Source organism: Macaca mulatta, chromosome 5, assembly GCF_049350105.2.
Source record: "Macaca mulatta isolate MMU2019108-1 chromosome 5, T2T-MMU8v2.0, whole genome shotgun sequence".
NCBI classification, from domain to species: Eukaryota; Metazoa; Chordata; class Mammalia; order Primates; family Cercopithecidae; genus Macaca; species Macaca mulatta.
In genome coordinates, this window is record NC_133410.1 from 3610667 (window position 1) to 3630257 (window position 19591).

A 19591-nucleotide genomic window follows, 5' to 3' on the forward strand; every position below is an offset into this window, starting at 1 on the left:
GAGACCAGCCTGGCCAACATGGTGAAACCCCGACTCTACTAAAAATACAAAAACTAGCCAGATGCGATAGTGCATGCCTGTAATCCCAGCTACTCAGGAGGCTGAGGCAGGAGAATTACTTGAACCCAGGAGGTGGAGGTTGCAGTGAACTGAGATTGTGCCATTGCACTCCAGCCTGGGCAACAGAGCGAGGCTCCATCTCAAAAAAAGAAAGAAAAATTAGCTGGGTGTGGTGGTGGGCACTTTTAGTCCCAGTTACTCAGGAGGCTGAGGCATGAGAATCACTTGAACCTGGGAGGCGGAGGTTGCAGTGAGCCGAGAACTACACTCCAGTTTGGGTGACAGAGCAAGACTGTCTCATAAAACAAATAAATAAAACCAAACCTTGATAGCAGTGGGGCACAGTGGCTCATGCCTTTAAATCCCAGTGCTTTGGCCGGGGGCAAGGTGTGAGGATCATTTGAGCCTAGGAGTTCAACACCAGCCCGGGCAACATAGCAAGACACTCATCTCTACAGATAAAAATAAACATTAGCCAAGTGTGTAGTGGTAGCACACCTGTAGTCCTAGCTGTTGGGGGGACTGAGGTGGGAAGAAAATTGCTTGGGTCCTGGAGTTGGAGGCTGCCGTGAGCTATGATGGTGCCACTGCACCCCAGCCTGGGGACATAGCAACGCTCTGTGTCTGAAAAACACAAAGCAAACCAAAAAATAAAACCCGAACTGCAGGCACTCCCAGAACTAACATGTTCTGATGGCCCAGGATGTGGCCTGGGCATCTGTTCCTGTGGAAGGCGGCTGCAGTCTGGAGGCCAGCGGGTCTGGGAGCTGCCTTCCCCTCTCCCCTCAGGTCCCAGAGCCCATGCACAGCGGCATGGTGTGGGAGCAGCTGCTGTTTGAAAAGTCCTTTCTGTGTCAGAATCATCATGATTTGTAGATTAGCCTAAGAATATAGTTCGTTGAGGTTAGTGACAATTGACACCTCATTATGGTTCATGTCAGGACGTCAGAGAAAAAAGTGGGTCTGGAGGCCGCATCCGGCGGAGAGCGCAGGCTGTTGCCACAGCGGGGAGTTTCCAGTTAGGCCCAGAAACTACATTTGGGGATGAAAGTTCCAGATGGAATGGAGGAAAGGCCCTGGCCGGGACGTACACCTGGGTCCGTGCTGTGGAACTGCACGTACTGATGTGACTTATTGGGCACCTGCCGTGAGCCAAGCATGTTTTGGAGCCAGGATGTGGCAGTGGACAGGGCAGAGAGTGGCGTCTCCGCTTCGTGGTGGGTAGAGCCGCACCGGTCCCTGACTGGCTTCCAGGGTTAGGAAGACACATGTGACTTGTCTCCCCCAAGCGAGGCGAGGCGGTGCCTTGCGGGGAGGGCTTCCTGGCATCTGCCCTACGTGCTGTGTGTCTGTCTGCTCAGCCTAAAGGGGGCAGAGGGTTGGGAGATGTGACCAAATAAATAGGGTTTTGATTGACATGAGTCACTGTGTTTCCCCTGTCAAGACCCCCTGCATGCCAATGGAGGCCTGTGTCGCCGAGAGTCCCAGGGCTCTGTGTCCTCTGCGGGGAGCCTGGACCTGGTGAGTCACTGTCTCCCCTTATCCCACAGGCCTCAGGCTCAGGGCTGTCCCCACCAGCTGACTGATGACACCTCTGCCCCACGGAAACCTGCGTTTACAAAACCCAGCGTTCACTTTGCAAAGCTGGGGGACGAGGCTCGGGTGCCGGCCCAGGCATAGTGGCTAAGTGCAGGGTGGCCCAGGGCCCCATCAGGCCCCAGCCTCATGGTCCCCCAGCCTAGGGCTCCTGAGAGGGCACGAAAAACTATTAGTTATACGAGGGAGGGAACTCAAAGTATCTTTGGATTTATTTCTTAAGTCTTTTTGTTGTAATTTAGTTTTTGTGAACTCCCACTAAGAATCAACAGAAGGTGTCGAGAGCAGGCGCTCCGTGTCTCACCGCGTGAGCATCACACCCGCTGCCGCACTGCAGGGTTTGCCCCTCTGCCTGCGGGCCGCCTGTCTCCCGCACCCTCTCACGCCTGCTCACTGCTTGGCTGGTGCTCTTCCTGGCCCCAGTTTCCAGCAGATGAGGGAGATGAGCGGGCGCAGGCAGGACTCGTGAGCTCATTAGATATTGTTTGATAGGAATTTTGGAAAACCTCACTGGTTGCCAGCATCCTAGTTATTTGAAATTTTCAGGCAGGAATGAATGTAGAATATAATTTCTTCTTCAGTTGTTCCAAATAACATTGAAAGCTGTAAGGATTTACCAGGTGTCAGTTAGCTCCTGCTGCCTAATACCTCCCCACCCCCAAAGGCAGAGGCTGGAAACAATTACTGTTGTGCTGGGTCTCTGGGTCAGCTTGGTGGTTCTGCCCATTCTGGCCAGCCTTGCCTGTGTGTTTCTGGTTACCTGGCACATGAGCCAGCTGGCTGGTCCCAGAGGCCCTCAGTTGCATGACTGGCCCTTGCTGGCCCTTGGCTGGAGCAGGAGCACTGACAGGACCCTTCGTTTGCCTCACCCAGCAGGCCAGTTCACCCCATCCCACAGCCATCTCAGGGACCCCAACAGTGAGCAGAGGAGGACGGCCTCTGGAGGCCCAGGCTTGGAGATGCTCCTCCTGCCCACTGAGGTCTGGGCTGGGGCTGACGCCACCTCTTCATGAGAGGAGCCACAAAGCCGTATTACGAGGGGCACGGAGACAGGGAAGGGGATGGTTGGGCCATTTGTGCAGCCAGCCTACCACTGTACAAACTAGTTTCCTGAAATAATGCTCAGGGAAAAGAGACTTCAGACTACCAGAAGGCAGTGATGATGAAGTAACAGTCCAGGCGAAGTTTACAATGGAACGATGTGCTCCGGGAGCTGTGTATAGAGAGGATAGTGTGCTGGAACCCAGAGCCCCAGGAGGGAGTGGTCCTCACAGGGCAGCTTCAGTGGGCGCCTCAGGACGGCCCTGCTTCTGGGTGGAGAAGCCCAGATGTGCCTTCTGAGCAGAGCCGCGTCAGGGCCCATGCTGTCCTGAGCACGATGGCCAGTGAGGCCCAGAGCTGAGAGAATGATGACTGCTCTCCCGTGTTAATTCACAAAACCCAACGCCTCAGGCAGTGTGGACTGAGCCTGAGATGTGTGCACCTGGGGAGCTGCAGGTAGGACAGTGGCAGGGCACCAGCCTCCCCAGCACGTGAGGCCTGGGCCAGCTGGGCTGCTCTGGGAGATGCCCCGCACCCCTGTGATGCTGGTGCCCGCTTGACTGCTTGTCTCCCCACTCCCCAGTCAGAGGCCTGCAGGACTTTGGCACCCGAGAAGGACAAGGCCACCAAGCACTGCTGCATTCACCTCCCGGATGGGACATCCTGCGTGGTGGCTGTCAAGGCGGGCTTCTCCATCAAAGACATCCTGTCTGGACTTTGTGAGCGGCATGGCATCAACGGGGCGGCCGCGGACCTCTTCCTGGTGGGCGGGGACAAGGTACTGGGCCCGCCTGACCCTCACGCTGCCCTCAGGCCATGGCCTCCCTGCTCCCTGGCCCCTAGCTTTGTGAGAGTCCTCAGGCTGCCCCGTCTTGCGCTCCTCATTTCAACAGTGCCTGGAGTGGAGGCCAGATTATCTGAACTATTTGCTGGGAGCACTTTGCATGCGGGTGCTAGGTTGGTGTGGAAAGAGTGATCGCTCTCTTTGGATGGCTATTTCTGAAGCTGCTCTTTAGCTCTGCACAGCTATGCACCTGGGGCACACTGTTCTGCCTGTCGGGGGTGCCTCTGTGCCCACGCTGATTCTGGTCTCTCTGTTCCTCAGCCTCTGGTGCTGCACCAAGACAGTAGCATCTTGGAGTCAAGGGACCTGCGCCTAGAAAAGCGCACCTTGTTTCGGTAAGAGGAAGATCGCTGTCATTCACCTGAGGCTCCCAGAGCCAACCCCGTGTGCCCACCACCTGCTGGTCTCTGCACTTAGCAGGTAGCCTGTGGATGCTCCATACTGGGCTACGATGGGGTGTCGGTAGGGGTGGCGGGGGATGGAGGCCCACATGAGGCAGCCCCCCTGCAAGCCCGGGGGTGAGAGGGGCCCTCTCCTTCCTGCCCTGTGAACAGGGACTGCCCTGGCCTGGTGAGCACAGCCCCCTAAGATGCCAAGAGGGAGGGGCAGGAGTGCTGTCCATAGGGCAGATGCCCCACAGGTAGCCAGGCTGCTCTGCAGGACGCTGCTGTCCCGGGAGGAGGAGGCCACAGCCCTTGCTTGGCCTGACTTTTCCCACGTGGAGGAAGGCACTTTCTGATCAGCTGGAGCTGAACTGGTGCGGGGCACACCGAGGCCTTGAGGGCGGCCTGGGGCTGTGCTGTAGTTCTGCTCATGAGACTGATCTAATGAGAGCTGACATGAGTTTGTAGTGAATTTTTTCATCCCCCACCAGGCTGGATCTTGTTCCGATTAACCGGTCAGTGGGACTCAAGGCCAAGCCCACCAAGCCTGTCACGGAAGTGCTGCGGCCCGTCGTGGCCAAGTATGGCCTGGACCTCAGTGGCCTGCTGGTGAGGCTGGTGAGTGTTGCATGGGGCCCGGGCGTCATCACCACGGGAACTGTCTGTTCCCTTTGGCAGCCTCTGTGGTGTTCACTGAAGAGGGCACACCAAGAAGCGGTGTCTTGCCCCGATTTTGTTGTCCCCCTTGGAGGAAAGGAAACAGCCTCTGCCATCCCCAGTTCTCATTCTGTTCAGTGGGAGCCATCATGTTTATTTGTACCTTGGTCATTCCAAAAAGAATTGATATTTGAGATGTGGTTTTGCTCCAGGGAGGCCAAAATGAGAAACCAACCAACCAACCCCCGGAATATCCCCCGCTGTTGGCAAATGTGATCAGATTAGAGAGTGCGGATGGCCCTGCCCCCACGGCACCTGCTGGGCCGGGCCGGGGCATTGTGCTGATGCCCCCAGGGCATGGTCACGTGGAAATGTCCTGATTCTCACCTGCACTTTGGAGATGGAAGAACTCAGCTGGCACTTCCAGACTGCACCATTATGGTGTGAATGGGATGAAGAAAGAAAACACTGCCTGGGGTGGTGACAGCAGGCACTGGGCAGGCCATGTGAGACAGGGAGAGCTGGGCCCCGCTGAGCGTGCTCCAGAGCGTGGGGGTTTAGGGGCACAGTGTCCTCCTAGTCTTCTTTCCTTGTCAACTTTATTGGAGCAATGATTTCAAGTATTTTCAGGATTTTAATTTTCCCTGAAACTACACTCAAAATTATTCAAGGACTTTGAAGTGAACAAGAAGAACCTATTAAATTATTTACAGACACCACCTCTGAGGGTAACCGGAAACCTGTTTCCCGCACTGCAGGCTCCATCCAGGAGTCCAGAAATCTGCTGGTCAGAGGCAGACCTGGCCTGGCTCCCAGGTGTGCCCCTTTGGCCGACTCTGTGGAGATGCAAAGCAATTACTTAGCCCCTGTGTGTTGCAGTTTCCCTGACTGTAAAGTGGGGTTGGTCGTGGCAGCGTGCTCGTGGCATGGTTTGGGGCGCCAGGGTGGAAGGGCTGGCTGTGGTCAGGCTGGTTCTCTGTGAGCTGCGGCCCTTGGCTGCCGAGGGCTCCAGGCCAGGCAGGGTTTGGGCTGTGTGGGCTGTGGAGGATTTGTGTGGAATGGGTTGTTTGGGATGTGGCTTTTCCTCAGATGCTTTCTGCTGACTCTCCAGTGAATTCTGTGGCCCCCCTGTGCCCACGAATGTGGTGGAGAAGGCGGGACCTGGGGCAGCTCCTCTGCTTCCCCCCGCAAGGCCCACCGCGCCTGCCCAGCAGACTGGCCCCTTCAGGAGCTTAGAGCCTCTCCCGCCTGTCATTGGGCGGCTGTCGTTCCCTGACTGACAGAGTGTGAATGCCAAACACGTTCAGGTGTCTTTTCTTAACAGTGATTATGGCAGGTGAAGAGTCAGATTCTCTGCCAGAGGAGAACTCTGGCACAGACAAGAACTCCAGCCCCGTGGCTAGTGGCACTTCATTTCAACCTCAGATAGTGGCACTTCATTTCAACCTCAGACCTGGTCCAAAAGTTGTCTGTCTTTGCTTCCTTGTTTACAAAGGAGAACATCTGCTCTCAGTGTTCCCCTCGTAGCAGTTTCCAGGGTCAGTGTTCCCCTCGTAGCAGCATCCGAGGGTCAGTGAGTGGGTTCTTAGGGAGGCCACCATCGAGGTTGTGAGCAATGTGGAGACTTATACGGGCTTCACTTCCTATTTCCAAGTATTTTACGTGCATTTTATAGCATTAGATATGTGGGTGAAGGTGCTTCCAGTGTTGACACGTCACCCTGCCCCTGGGCCTTGGAGGGGCCGGTGTGGGAGGCACTGCCCACGCAGTTCCTCAGGGCACTCCTTACCCATGTCAGGAGCGCAGCTCAGCCCCAGCACGTGTGCCTCAGTCAGGCAGGCCTCACCTTAGGGCCATCTCCTGCATGATTCCATCAACCCTAGGACAGTCGCGCAGTCTGGTGGGATCACACACATCTGTTCCCTAAAGTTCCAATCTGGGTAAATTATTCAGTGCCCATCTCTGCCCTAGAGTGGAGAGAAGGAGCCCCTGGACCTCGGAGCCCCTATATCGAGTCTGGACGGACAGCGGGTTGTCTTGGAGGAGAAGGACCCTTCCAGAGGAAAGGGTGAGTAGGGCTGGCGCAGCGGTTGGGGAGAGGGTGAGTGGGTCCAGTGCAGGGGAGGGTGCTATGGAGCTGGTGCAGGGGAGGGGGCAGGCGGGGCTGGTGCAGGGAAGAGGGTGAGTGAGGCCAGCGCAGGGGAGGGGTGGATGGGGCTTGCACAGAAGTGGGGGGTGGGTCCTGCGCAGGGTAGAGGGTGAGTGGGGCCAGCGCAGGGGCGCTGTGGGGTTGGCATAGAGGAGACAGTGAGCAGGGCTGGTGCAGGGGAGGGAGCTGTGAGGTTGGCATAGGGGAGAGGGCGAGCAGGGCCAGCGCGGGGGGGCTGTGAGGTTGGCATAGGGGAGAGGGCGAGCAGGGCCAGCATGGGGGGGAGCTGTGGGTTGGCATAGGGGAGAGGGCGAGCAGGGCCAGTGCAGGGGGGGCTGTGGGGTTGGCATATGGGAGAGGGCGAGCAGGGCCAGCGCGGGGAGGGGGATGTGGGGTTGGCATAGGGGAGAGGGCGAGCAGGGCCAGTGCGGGGAGGGGGATGTGGGGTTGGCATAGGGGAGAGGGCGAGCAGGGCCAGCGCGGGGGGGGGCTGTGGGGTTGGCATAGGGGAGAGGGCGAGCAGGGCCAGTGCAGGGGGGGCTGTGGGGTTGGCATATGGGAGAGGGCGAGCAGGGCCAGCGCGGGGAGGGGGATGTGGGGTTGGCATAGGGGAGAGGGCGAGCAGGGCCAGTGCGGGGAGGGGGATGTGGGGTTGGCATAGGGGAGAGGGCGAGCAGGGCCAGTGCAGGGGGGGCTGTGGGGTTGGCATAGGGGAGAGGGTGAGCGGGGCCGGTGCAGGGGAGGGGGATGTGGGGTTGGCATAGGGGAGAGGGTGGGCGGGGCCGGTGCAGGGGAGGGGGATGTGAGGTTGGCATAGGGGAGAGGGTGGGCGGGGCCGGTGCAGGGGAGGGGATGTGAGGTTGGCATAGGGGAGAGGGTGAGCGGGGCTGGTGTAGGGGGGTGCTGTGAGGTTGGCATAGGGGAGATGGCGAGCAGGGCCAGTGCGGGGGGGCCTGTGGGGTTGGCATAGGGGAGAGGGCAAGCAGGGCCAGTGCAGGGGGGGCTGTGGGGTTGGCATAGGGGAGAGGGTGAGCAGGGCCGGTGCAGGGGAGGGGGATGTGAGGTTGGCATAGGGGAGAGGGTGAGCGGGGCCGGTGCAGGGGAGGGGGATGTGGGGTTGGCATAGGGGAGAGGGTGAGCGGGGCCGGTGCAGGGGAGGGGGATGTGGGGTTGGCATAGGGGAGAGGGTGAGCGGGGCCGGTGCAGGGGAGGGGGATGTGGGGTTGGCATAGGGGAGAGGGTGAGCGGGGCCGGTGCAGGGGAGGGGGATGTGGGGTTGGCATAGGGGAGAGGGTGAGCGGGGCCGGTGCAGGGGAGGGGGATGTGGGGTTGGCATAGGGGAGAGGGTGAGCGGGGCCGGTGCAGGGGAGGGGGATGTGGGGTTGGCATAGGGGAGAGGGTGAGCGGGGCCGGTGCAGGGGAGGGGGATGTGGGGTTGGCATAGGGGAGAGGGTGAGCGGGGCCGGTGCAGGGGAGGGGGATGTGGGGTTGGCATAGGGGAGAGGGTGAGCGGGGCCGGTGCAGGGGAGGGGGATGTGGGGTTGGCATAGGGGAGAGGGTGAGCGGGGCCGGTGCAGGGGAGGGGGATGTGGGGTTGGCATAGGGGAGAGGGTGAGCGGGGCCGGTGCAGGGGAGGGGGATGTGGGGTTGGCATAGGGGAGAGGGTGAGCGGGGCCGGTGCAGGGGAGGGGGATGTGGGGTTGGCATAGGGGAGAGGGTGAGCGGGGCCGGTGCAGGGGAGGGGGATGTGGGGTTGGCATAGGGGAGAGGGTGGGCGGGGCCGGTGCAGGGGAGAGGGTGAGCGGGGCTTGCGCAGGAGAGAGGGCAGGTGGGGCCGGCCCAGGGGAGGGAGAGGCTTTTGAGTCAGTACACAAAAGGGAAATGGTCTGGGTCGCTTGGTCCCTCCTCGGTACCCTGATCTGGCGCCCTTCCCTCCGGGCACAAAACAGGAAGCCAGGGCAGTAGACAGCTGTGCTCTGCCCAGCAAAGTGGAGGCTGCAGGCTCAGTCGTTTGGGCTGGTTCTGCATTTCCTTGTGTGCAGGGAATCAGGTGGTTGACAGAGCTCTTTTCCATGTGTTCCTTGGTTATGACAGTCCTGCCCTGGGGAAGCTGGGGTCCGGCCAGCAGCCTTCAGAGATGGGCTCGTCTCCCGGCCCCCACCTCATCCTGACGTGCAGGAGCTGGCCCTCCTTAGAGCCCCGGCTGCGAACCGTGCGTGAGGAAGGTCACTCAGACCCGGGAGGGTGTCCTATTTGTAGCTGTCCCCAGGGACAGGCAGAGGCGTGGCCTTAGCGCCTGCAGGTGCAGGTGCCATAGGGAGGTGTGTCTCTTGGGAAGAGCTTTCTCGAAACTCACCTGCAGACATTCTAGTAGAGAGCTCACTTTGTGAGGAACCACTTCAGGTGACATTGGGCTGCCCCTCTGCTTTTCAGGTTGTTGGCCCTGATGATGTCACGCAGGGCATATGTGGCTCCCTTGTCCCCACCCAGGGAGACCTGGGCCATGGGTCCCAGTCAGAAGCAAGCGCTGAGGTTATTAGCCCTGGAGCTCCAACCCTTGCTTCTCTCCCCAGCTTCTCACAGAGCAGAGACCCTTCCCCTAGCCCACACTTTGCTCTAGGGAAAGCCTCGCCCCAGACCCTGACACCCAGGCAGGTGGGGCAGGCACAGCATGTGTAACCCAGCAGGGCGGCCAGCAGCTTTGCCCCAGCTGACCCTCGGAGCCTGTTTATGTACAGGCAAGGCCTGTGGTGGAGCTTGGCGCTCAGCACTTTTGTAGGGTTGTATGTGGGGCAGGAGCGTGACTCCTCCAGTCACATCTGGTTCAGAGAAAGGGGCTTGAGACTGTTAGTGCTGGCAGAGGCCAGCCTGTGGCCCTGATATGGGGCAAAGGCTGTATTTGAAAATATGTCACAGACTGGTGCAGTGGCTCAAGCCTGAAATCCCAGCACTTTGGGAGGCTGAGTCAGGCAGATCACCTGAGGTCAGGAGTTCGAAACCAGCCTGGCCAGCATGGTGAAACCTCGTCTCTACTAAAAATACAAAAATTTTCTGGGCGTGGTGGTGCATGCCTGTAATCCCAGCTACATGGGAGGCTGAGGCAGGAGAATTGCTTGAACCCAGGAGGCGGAGGTTGCAGTGAGCCGAGATCACGCCACTGCACTCCAGCCTGGGTGACAGAGTGAGACTGTCTCAAAAAAAGAAAAGAAAGTAAAAGAAAATATGTCATAAATATAAGACTGACTTTCTAAAGAATATTTATGCCAAATAGTATATGAAATGAGCTTTTCAATTTCAACATCACTCCTTCAGCAAGTCCTAGCAAGTCCCTAGTTAGATGTACAGAGCCCCACTGTGCGCGTGGAGGATGGGTCCTCTCTCGTGTCCCGTGGGGCCTCCCCTCTGGGCTGTGCATGGTGAATAAGGGCAGCAGATGCCTTGTGGCTTCTCTACAGCTTTGCTCTCGGAGACAGTAGCAGCAGGTTGTCTACGAAACATTCAGATGGATTTGCGAGTCCCTGAAATCATAAAGCTTTCTTATGTTTAGCATCCACAGATAAACAGAAAGGTGTGCCAGTCAAACAGAACATAGCTGTAAATTCCAGCTCCAGAAACCACTCGGCTACGGTAATTCCCCGCCCTCGCCCGCCCTGGGCCCCGCCCCTCTTGCTGTGGCCCTGCCTGCTCTGCGTAGTGCCCTGGCACTTTCCTCACCGCCTGCTTATCACGTGCGTCTCCCCACGCTCCTTGGTGGGGCTCTCTGGTCCCTGCCAACGCCCAGCTCCCTCTTACCTGTCAAGGACTGGCTTTCTTCTGAGGTGGGAGTGGTTGTGCCTTAAATGCTATTCTTGTTTGTAATCTTTATCATTGCAATGGTTTTTCTGCAATGCATGTAAATTCTCTATCAATGCAATCTATTTCATGAGCCTTCTAATCTCTAACTAATGAATGATAAATTGTCGTGTATTGAAATGAAAGTAGAACTTTGACTTTCCTTCTAATGCAGGGAGAGGAAAGAACACTAGGCAAGTCTAATTCTATTAAAATAAAAGGAGAAAATGGAAAAAATGCTAGGGATCCCCGGCTTTCAAAGAGAGAAGAATCTATTGCAAAGATTGGGAAAAAAAAATATCAGAAAATTAATTTGGACGAAGCAGAGGGTATGTGAACTTTTTAAAACTTCCACGTTTTTAGTAAATGCACAGTTAGTTTCCAGTATAGTCCATAGATCTGCTCTGAGCTGTCAGCATCTGGGTGACTGCAGTCCGTCCCTGTGGCCTGGAAGACATGTTTCTCCTTGGGGCAGTCTGTGGGCTGTTGGGATCACTTCACCAAAACCCCAGTTTTGAGACTCAGTGCCAGGCCTCCTAGGGCGTCAGGGGCAGCCGATGTGAGCAGCACTGTCTGCCCTGAGATGCCAGAGGCCCCTGCAGGCTCCGCCTCCCTCTCACCCCGGCTCCTCCCTATTGCCCCACCACTGGCTTGTGCCGGGGTCCCCAGCGTGGCTGGAGGCACAGTTAGCATTAGAGAGTCCACCCCAGGTGGAGCTGGGCGCCCAGGTTAGGGGAGGCGGAGCACCCTGGCCTGGAAGGGCTGTGGGCTTGCTGAGCTCTGTTGGCCACGGGGATCAGTGAGGAAGGTCAGCCTGCACACCCCCGGCCTCCAGGAGAGGCGACAGGCACACTGGAAGACTGAGGTGGAGAGATGAGTCCTTTCTTGAAGCTGCTTTTTCTCCAGAAGTTTATAACAAAGAGAAGCATTGAAAACAGAATCAAAACCAACAGCGGTCACTGTGACCTGAATTTTCATCCAGGGCGTACTTGCCAGTCCACTTGGCTTGTCACAGCTTTGTCACAGCTGGCTATGGAGCCCGACCTCACAGTAAAACTAAAACACACCTTCAGCCTTTGTCGGCCACCAGATACAAGTCACACGCCCTCTTTGAAGCTTGTATGTTTCTGAGAACCAGTGAAATCAGAGATTTTAGATTCCTTGTAGTTGTTCAGAACTCAGAGTGTAATTCCAGTGCTAGAGAAAGCCCAGTTTAGATGCCATCTACCTCGAATGGTGGCCTTGGGGACTGCTATACTAGAAAACCCAGCCCAGGTGAGAAAAGGAGAGTTCTGGAGGAGCCAGTGAAGAAGCTGGAGGCGCCTGCAGGCCTCCGCAGTGGGTGGGTTGTGGGGCACCTGTCCTGGCGCCTCGGGGCTGTGGAGCTTCAGCGGGGAGCATGTTGCGCCCTCTACCCTGGGCTTGGGAGGACCACCCTCTGTGCAGAGGCAGTGACCCCGAGAGGCAGGTGTGGATTTGAGGGTGCCCCTTCCCAGACCACCCGTCTCAGAGCCTTCCTCTCGTCCCCTTCCTTGGGTTCATCCTGCTCCCGACTTTGAGGACTGCAGCTGCAGCTGGGACTCGGGGTGCCTCAGATGCTGACCAACCGGAGAAGGGGGCCAGTCCTCAGAGGGCCCCAGGTGTTAAATTGAAAGCCCAGGCCATAGAGTCCCACAGTATCCCACTCAGACGGCATCAGCGCATAACCGTGTTGAGTCGAGTGTCTCGTTTGTTCAACTCACACAGCGTGGTTTTCAGGAGTACACAGCGTTTTCAGACTCCTGAAGACAGAGTGTGCTAGAAGCCCCAGGGTCTCCCTTCCGCTGTCTGTGGGAAGATAGTGTGGACGGAAAAGGGCTCTTGTTGACCCACAGCCAATAGGGCATTAGGACAGCCCAGGATGAGAGCTTTCTAGAATGTTCTGCTGTGACGGGCATTAATGTGAAACTCTCTAAAACATGGTCACTCTGGGTTTTCTTCCAATAGAGTTTTTTGAGCTTATTTCCAAAGCTCAGAGCAACAGAGCAGATGACCAACGTGGGCTGCTAAGGAAGGAAGACCTGGTGTTGCCAGAGTTCCTCCGTTTACCTCCTGGTTCCACAGAACTCACCCTCCCCACTGCAGCTGCCATGGCCAAGGGCTTTAGCAAGAGAAGCGCCACAGGCAACGGCCGGGAGAGTGCCTCCCAGCCCAGCGAGCAGTGGGAGCCAGCCCAGGAGAGCAGCGACAGCCCGTCCACCAGCCCGGGCTCAGTCCCCAGCCCCCCTGGGCCTCCCGGGACGACCCCCACCGGGCAGAAGTCTCCCAGCGGGCCCTTCTATACCCCCCAGTCTCCCGTCTCCCTCGCGCAGGAGGGCACCACGCAGATCTGGAAGAGGCAGTCTCGGGAAGTGGAGGCCGGGGGCATCCAGACGGTGGAGGATGAGCATGTGGCCGAGCTGACCCTGATGGGGGAGGGGGACATCAGCAGCCCCAACAGCACCTTGCTGCCGCCACCCTCCGGCCCCCAGGACGTGCCAGGACCTTCCAGACCAGGTACCTCCAGGTTCTGATCCCTCTACCTTGGCCCCGTCAGCGTGGTCTGCTCAGCTTCCAGTCAGAAGGACCGCGGGCCCCTGGCTACCACTGTTTGCTGGTGGTCTCTGTGGCCCCTCCTCACCTGCTGATTGGGGTCTTCCTTGGCCCTCTTGGAAAGGAGGAGCTCGTGTGGCCCCAGGCCGGTGTCTGTCAGGACGGTCCCCCTGAGGCGCTCCAGGCAGGCATCCTGGTGTCCTGAGAGGCTCTTGCAGGAACGATGCGTGGCGGTGCCCGCAGCCAGGTCTGGGAGCACCCTGGGCGAGGCCTGGGGGTTTCTGAAAATGGAGGCATTCCTTTCCAAATCTGGACAGCTACCATTTTTAGTGTTTCTGTCTCAAGACTGGAAAACAATAGCATTTGTCTTGAGTGAGGAAGTGAAGCCCTCCGTGTTCATAGCAGGAGAGGGCTCCGAGACACAGGCCCGTCCTCGGGAGAGCCTTGAGAGCGCAGCTCGGACGCACCAGCACCCCCATAGCAGGTGGTGTGGGTGCTCCGGAGCGGAGGTGACATCAGCACCCCCATAGCAGGTGGTGTGGGTGCTCCGGAGCGGAGGTGACATCAGCTCCCTGACTGCGCGTGTCACAGGCATTGCTCCAAGGAAGCAGGGGTTTCAGTGGGTGTGAAGTGAACAGGATGGCCTGGCAGGCAGCAGGGATATTTCCATGAGCCACAAATACCAGAAACTGAGGCGAGGCTCCCAGCAGCCAGCAGGGAAAGGTATTTCCAGGGGTCCGAGGGCCGTGGCCTCTGTGGCCTGCGTGGCAATCCCTTGGAGAGAGGAGCTGCTCAGGGCGTGTGTCATGGAGCATGCTCAGGGGTGCGTGGACACCTCTGCTGTGGTTTGCTGCTGGGGGCGAAGGGAGAGCCTCTCCGTCCTGCCCCCGATCCGGGATGCTGACGGCAGTGAGAGGCGCGCCACAGGGTTTGGTTTTGTCAGACCTGTAGCCTGGACCTCGCCGGGGGACCAGGGTGTGCACATCTGTAGATCTGTACATATCTTGGCCTTTGGAGGCCACATGTGGTGTAGGAGGGGCTCCCTGGCCCCTTTCCCAGCCAGGACATGCCTGGATGAGAAAGCCTGAGGTGCCCAGCATTCCCACCGGTGCCACTCTGTAGCCTCCGCCCCTGGCCTGAGTCCCCTCCACCCGTCTCGGTGGACACCCGTGTGGCTCTCACCTGCATTTTGAGTCTGTTCTTCCAGGAGTAATAAATTCTGGACATCATCACTGGACTGGCTTACAACTTTTCTTTCTCATTTGAAACTTTGTTTTCACTTCAGAAAATAATAAAAGTATCTTAATCTAGGGGAAATATTACACATTTCTAGGAGATTAAGTGGATTTACCTTAATCTACTGGCTTTAAAAAATATACCATCCACTGAACAAAACTCTTGAGCGCCTGGTGTGCTCCCAACAGCACAGCCATGCGGCGGGATGGCAGAAGGGCTGGTGGCCCTGTGGGCGGGTGCTGAGATGCGCTGGCCCGCTGGCCCTCGGGCTGCAGTCCTGCACCCACACCCCGGCCACGCAGCCCTGGGACTGTGGCTGGCTCTGTGCACAGGTGTGGCATGTGTCGGGCTGCCTGGGAGGGCCAGACAGACCCATGTTGGGGGTTAGTTCTTCTGCCTGCCAAGGGCCATTAGCACGGAGGTGGTTTATAGTGCAGGCCCAGCCGAGCACCCCAGCTGATGGTTTACAGTGCAGGGCCCAGCCTAGACGTCCCTGACACGTTTGTGGCAGGAGGGTGGGTGGTACCGGCCTTGGGAGGAGCAGGTCCCCCTGCACTCTGGTGGCTGTCCCTGACTGCCACTGGCCAGAACTGGTTCCCTGCCCTGCTGGCTCCTCAGCCCCTGGGCAGGTGGGTACCCTGGACCCTTGGCTCTTGGGCTCTGTCCTAGGAGGAGACCCAGTGGGAGAAGGAGGTCGGAGTGACCTTGGCCATAGGTCCTAGGTCTGTGTCCTCCACATGCCTGTCCCTGGCGACACAGGACAACTGCTGAGGACCTGCCCAGTCTTTCTGGCGGTGCTGGCTCTGGCCTGCTGGGGGCCTTGGGACGGAAACTGCCCTGTGCAGCTTGCTTTCTGGAACCTGCTCTAATGGGATTCTCTGTATTGGAGAGTTCGCCCGCCCATGGCGGCAAAGGAAACAGGCTGTGAACACCATGGTGGCCTGATGGAACCTCTTTCACGTCTGTGGGCCGGGGGGAGCCGGGGGGAGCCTGGACTGAGTGCTGAGCCGTCCATTGTCAGGGTTTAGGAGCTTGGGGGTCGTCGCAGGCCAAGCTCTCCGACGCTGACAGTTGCTGTGGGATGCTTCCTCACAATGTGGCAGCCACCCTGGACCCAGCGTCCGGGGTGAGAAACACAACAGGAGGTGCAGCCAAGCCCACAGGCTCCCACCCTTCCCGTTGCCACAGTGGGCAGCATGCCAGCTACGTGTGGGGGCTGCCAGCAATAGCCCTGAGGTAGGGGGAGTCTCCACAGAGCTGTGCTGTGCCACCCCGCCCTTCCAGCTTCAGTGCCATGCACTGTGCCACTCTGTCCTAGTCCCAGTGCCACGTGCCACACCACCCCATCCTAGCCCCAGCGCCACGTGCCATGCCACCCTGTTCTAGCCTCAGTACCATGTGGTGCTCCACCCTGCCCTTCTAGCCTCAGTATCACACACCGCACTGCCCCATCCTTCTAGCCCCAGCGCCACACGCCACGCGGCACTCCACCCCGTCTGTCTAGCCCCAGCACCACACACCGAGACCCGTCAGGCCCTGCAGGCTGGCCAGTACCTCCATGCGTGTCTGGTCCCCAGTGGCATGCGGGTGGGTCTCCTTTCCCGTTGGCCACTTGCTGCCAGACCGCCCAGTCTAATGGCCCTGAGCGTTAGCGATCTGACACACACAACAGAGGCTGCAAGTGGGAGAAGTGCCAGGCCCCTCGCAAGGCTCCAGGGCACGCTGACGGGTGTGTGTGTCCACACAGTGCTTTGTGTGTGAGTCCGTTCTCCTGCTGCTATGAAGAAATACCCGAGACTGGGTAATTTATGAAGAAAAGAGGTTTAATTGACTCACAGTTCCGCATGGCTGGGGAGGCCTCAGGAAACTTACAGTCGTGGCTGAAGGCACCTCTTCACAGGGCAGCAGGAGAGAGAATGAGAGCCAGCAGGGGAAATGCCAGACGCTCATAAAACCATCAGCTCTCCTGAGACTCACTCACTATCATGAGAACAGCATGGGGGGAGCCGCCCCCAGGATCCAATTTCCCTCTACCTGGTCCCACCCTTGACGCCTGGGGATTATCACAATTCACGGTGAGATTTGGGTGGGGACACGGAGCCAAACCATGTCAGTGTGTCAGGCAGATATGCCCACATGCGTGCACGCCTGGTGTGTGTTCGTGTGGCATGTGTCGGGGTGTGCACCTGCCATGTGTCTGCATGGCACGTTTTGTGCATATCTGGGTCTTGACACAGGAACCCTCCAAAATGCTCACCTTCCATTCTCGTGGGCAGGGAGCAGGTGTCCCTCCAGCACTGCTGCGTCCCGCCTTTAGTCATCTTCCATCGCTGCACCGAAGCAGACCTGTTTTGTGCTTTCACAAAGGAGAGAGGCATTCAAAAGGTCATGTTCACCCACACCCAAGCTTCCAATGCACAGCGCTCCTTCCATACGCGCAGTCTTAAAACGGGTTCTTACGGTCGTGTTGGTAATAATCCCCGATGGTCTTCTTAACCAGATCTGCTTGGTTTCCAACAACAAGCCCGGGAGCTGGGTGGTCTCACTGCTGCCCAGCTGGCTGCAAGGCCACAATCAGGGGTCCTGGCCAGTGGCTCCTCCCAGCCCCTTTGGTAAGGCTGAGTGCGCAGCCCCATGGCCAGGCTGAGCTCCTGATGCAGACGTCCCAAGAGGACGGACTCCACCTGCCGGCAGAGAGCTGCTAGGCACCGCCTCAGGAGGGGTCCCCACATAACTGTCCTGGGACTGGAGTCCCCTGGGGCAGCTTACTGGGTGGAGGCAGGGGTTACTTAACCTGGAGGCGCCAGTGTCCCCAAGGGACACATTTGGGCCCAGTGGCTGCTCTCGGGGCGCCTGGAGCTCAGCTACCCACCAGGTGTGCGATGCTTGCCTGCTGGGGCTTCTGCAGCCTGGAAGTGAGGTCGCACCCCTCACCCTGGGGGTGAAAGTACGCCCCGTGGCACGGCCACTGTGTTGTAGCTGCTGAGGCCCGGGTGAGGATGCAGCCCCGCCTGGCTCCTGCTGTCCAGAGCCACTCCTGTGAGAGAGGCCTCCTCAGCAGCTCCTGTGCCCAGCCCTCCGCAGGAACAGACGCAGCTTAGATCCCCTCCCTCTGATGTGGATTGAGAGTTCTGGCTTTCTTGGGGACACAGCCCCAGGAGCCTGCCACTGGTCTCAGGCCTGCAAAGCTGCTGAGGGCATCTGCTAGGTGCCTCTCCAGAGCCCCCTCTCCCCAGAGCACCTCCTGGCTCCTGCCCAGCTCCGTGGCTCCCCAGGGGCTTCCTGAACTGACCAGCTGGCCTGGGCCCTCCTTCACAGCCCCTAGCCCGGTTGTGACACGTGGTCCTCCTGGATCCCACCACAAGCCACCCTAGGTTGCTCCCTCTCCTTCCCTGAAGTGTCTGCCCCACCTGAAGTTCCAGCCAGGTCTTGCAGAGTGGAAGTCTCAGGCCTGCAAGTGACCATGACCTAGCCCACCCTCATGTTCCCTCCAGGACTGGCCACCTGTGCCCATCTCAGCCGGTACTGCTGGAGCTCCAGCCTGCAGCCCCTCCCTGGGGTCTGCCACATGCACTTCTGTGCCCTGAGTCATCCCTACTCCCCTATTCCCCACGCACCACACTACGCACCCTGCTGGGCGCTGTCCACTCCCTCGCCAGTGCCCAGCAAATATTTGGGGAGCTCTATCCCAGCCCCAGCCCATCACAGACACAGTCATGATCCTGGCTGGGGACCCACATGGACAGGGGGACCTTGGGGGGGTCACACTCTGGAACTGGGGTTCTGAGGATACTCTCTTTCCCATGGGAGCCCATCAGCAGGAGTGCACAGGCCTCGGCAGGAGCCTGTGGGGGGCGCTGTGCTGGGAAGGCTGGGAAGGGAAGGGGCCTTAGGAGCCAGAGTGGATTGTGGGGTCCCCGCCTCTGGCTCCCCCTCGCTCCCCACTTCCTGCCATGTTCTCAGTGTGAGCCGGCTCAGCCATGCCTGGGCGTCCTTGTGCCCTGCAAGCTTCCAGGGGGTGCTGGGGAGGGTTAACAGGAGGTGACTGCGCTTGGTAGCACAGATGATTTGGAGCATGGAGGCAGAGGCTGAGCAAAGTGCCTGGGGGACGGGGTCCCTCTGGGGGCAGGAAGGGCAGTGGGATAGGTGCCAGGCCTGGGTCTCAAAGGAGAGCCTGGGAGGGCTCAGGCCACGCCCCTGCTCCCGCTGTGCCTGCTGGGGTTCCTGACTCAGCCTTGAGGACCAGGATGGGGCAGGGGCCTGACCTCTATGGCCCCAGGCCTAGGCCAGAGTGGCTGGCAGTGGCGGGCCAGAGACATTCATGGACAAGCGTCTGGGAGGCCTGGGGGTGACCGGCAGCCGGTGAGGGGCCCGCCCACGCGGAAAGAGGGGCCTTCCTGCTGCGTCTTGTGGGGTCTCCAGCAGGACCCCCTCCCGGGAAGGCTGGACGGCACAGTCAGAACCGGCAGGACCAGGCAGCTGAGGGCAGGGAGCCGTGGGGCGACAGGGAGGGGAGAGGCTCACAGGTGGCCCAAGCAGCAGGAAACGAGGTCCCAGTGTGGTCTCAGGTCTGGATGTTTGGAGATGTGGCACCAGGAGTGAGACCAGGAGGCCAGGCCCCTCTGGAGGCGGCGCAGGCTCTGCTGGGTCCTCTGTGTCGCCATCCCTGCCAGGGAAACGCTGGGCAAGAAGGTGCTCCCTGGGCAGGCCCTGGCAAGCAGATGGTGAGGCTGTGCTCTGCTCAGGGCTGGGCCAGGTGGCTGAGTCACAGGCCTGGGGCTGGCTGCCCTGCACAGGAGGGCAAGGCTGGGTCCTGTAGGCAGGAAGGGCCTGGCTGTGGCCCCCTCCTTGTGATGTGGATGTCCTTGGTCCGTCCAGAGCTGTCCTATCTCCAGAAACAAGTGTTTCTCCCATCCTGAGCACGCTATCTGCCTGGGGCCCACAGGGGCCTGTCCTCCCATCTGTCCATGTGGGACTGGCGGGGAAGAGCCGGGCTTCTGGACACGTGTGGGGTCGCAGGCCCCTTCGGAGCCCGATGAACACTCCAGGCAAATGCCCAAATGCCCATGGGATTGACCGGCGAAGGGGGGCAAACCCCTGCCTCTCCCCACACCTGTTACCTCCCAGCCCTGCAGCCTGGCATTTGGAGCCATGGGGACCTGGAGACAAGAAGGAGATGGGCAGAGCTGTTCCCTTGTCCCCTGGGGGCAGGGCTAGCTTCTA

General features: G+C 59.1%; 1 protein-coding gene across 12 annotated transcripts in view; it reads left to right on the top strand.

The window, feature by feature from the left end:
- The window catches only part of RGS12 (regulator of G protein signaling 12), a 184608-nt gene that overhangs the window by 162767 nt on the left and 2250 nt on the right, over nucleotides 1–19591 (top strand). For 11 of the 12 annotated variants that reach the window (XM_078003006.1, XM_078003011.1, XM_078003005.1 and 8 more), the window contains 8 exons: nucleotides 1505–1581; nucleotides 3281–3475; nucleotides 3803–3876; nucleotides 4416–4542; nucleotides 6553–6649; nucleotides 10278–10357; nucleotides 10737–10890; nucleotides 12548–13096. In XM_078003006.1, the coding sequence (XP_077859132.1) occupies nucleotides 1505–1581; nucleotides 3281–3475; nucleotides 3803–3876; nucleotides 4416–4542; nucleotides 6553–6649; nucleotides 10278–10357; nucleotides 10737–10890; nucleotides 12548–13096 (1353 nt within the window). Of the gene's footprint in view, nucleotides 1–1504; nucleotides 1582–3280; nucleotides 3476–3802; nucleotides 3877–4415; nucleotides 4543–6552; nucleotides 6650–10277; nucleotides 10358–10736; nucleotides 10891–12547; nucleotides 14365–19591 lie in introns of those variants that run through there. The other variant, XM_078003008.1, reaches the window with a different exon arrangement.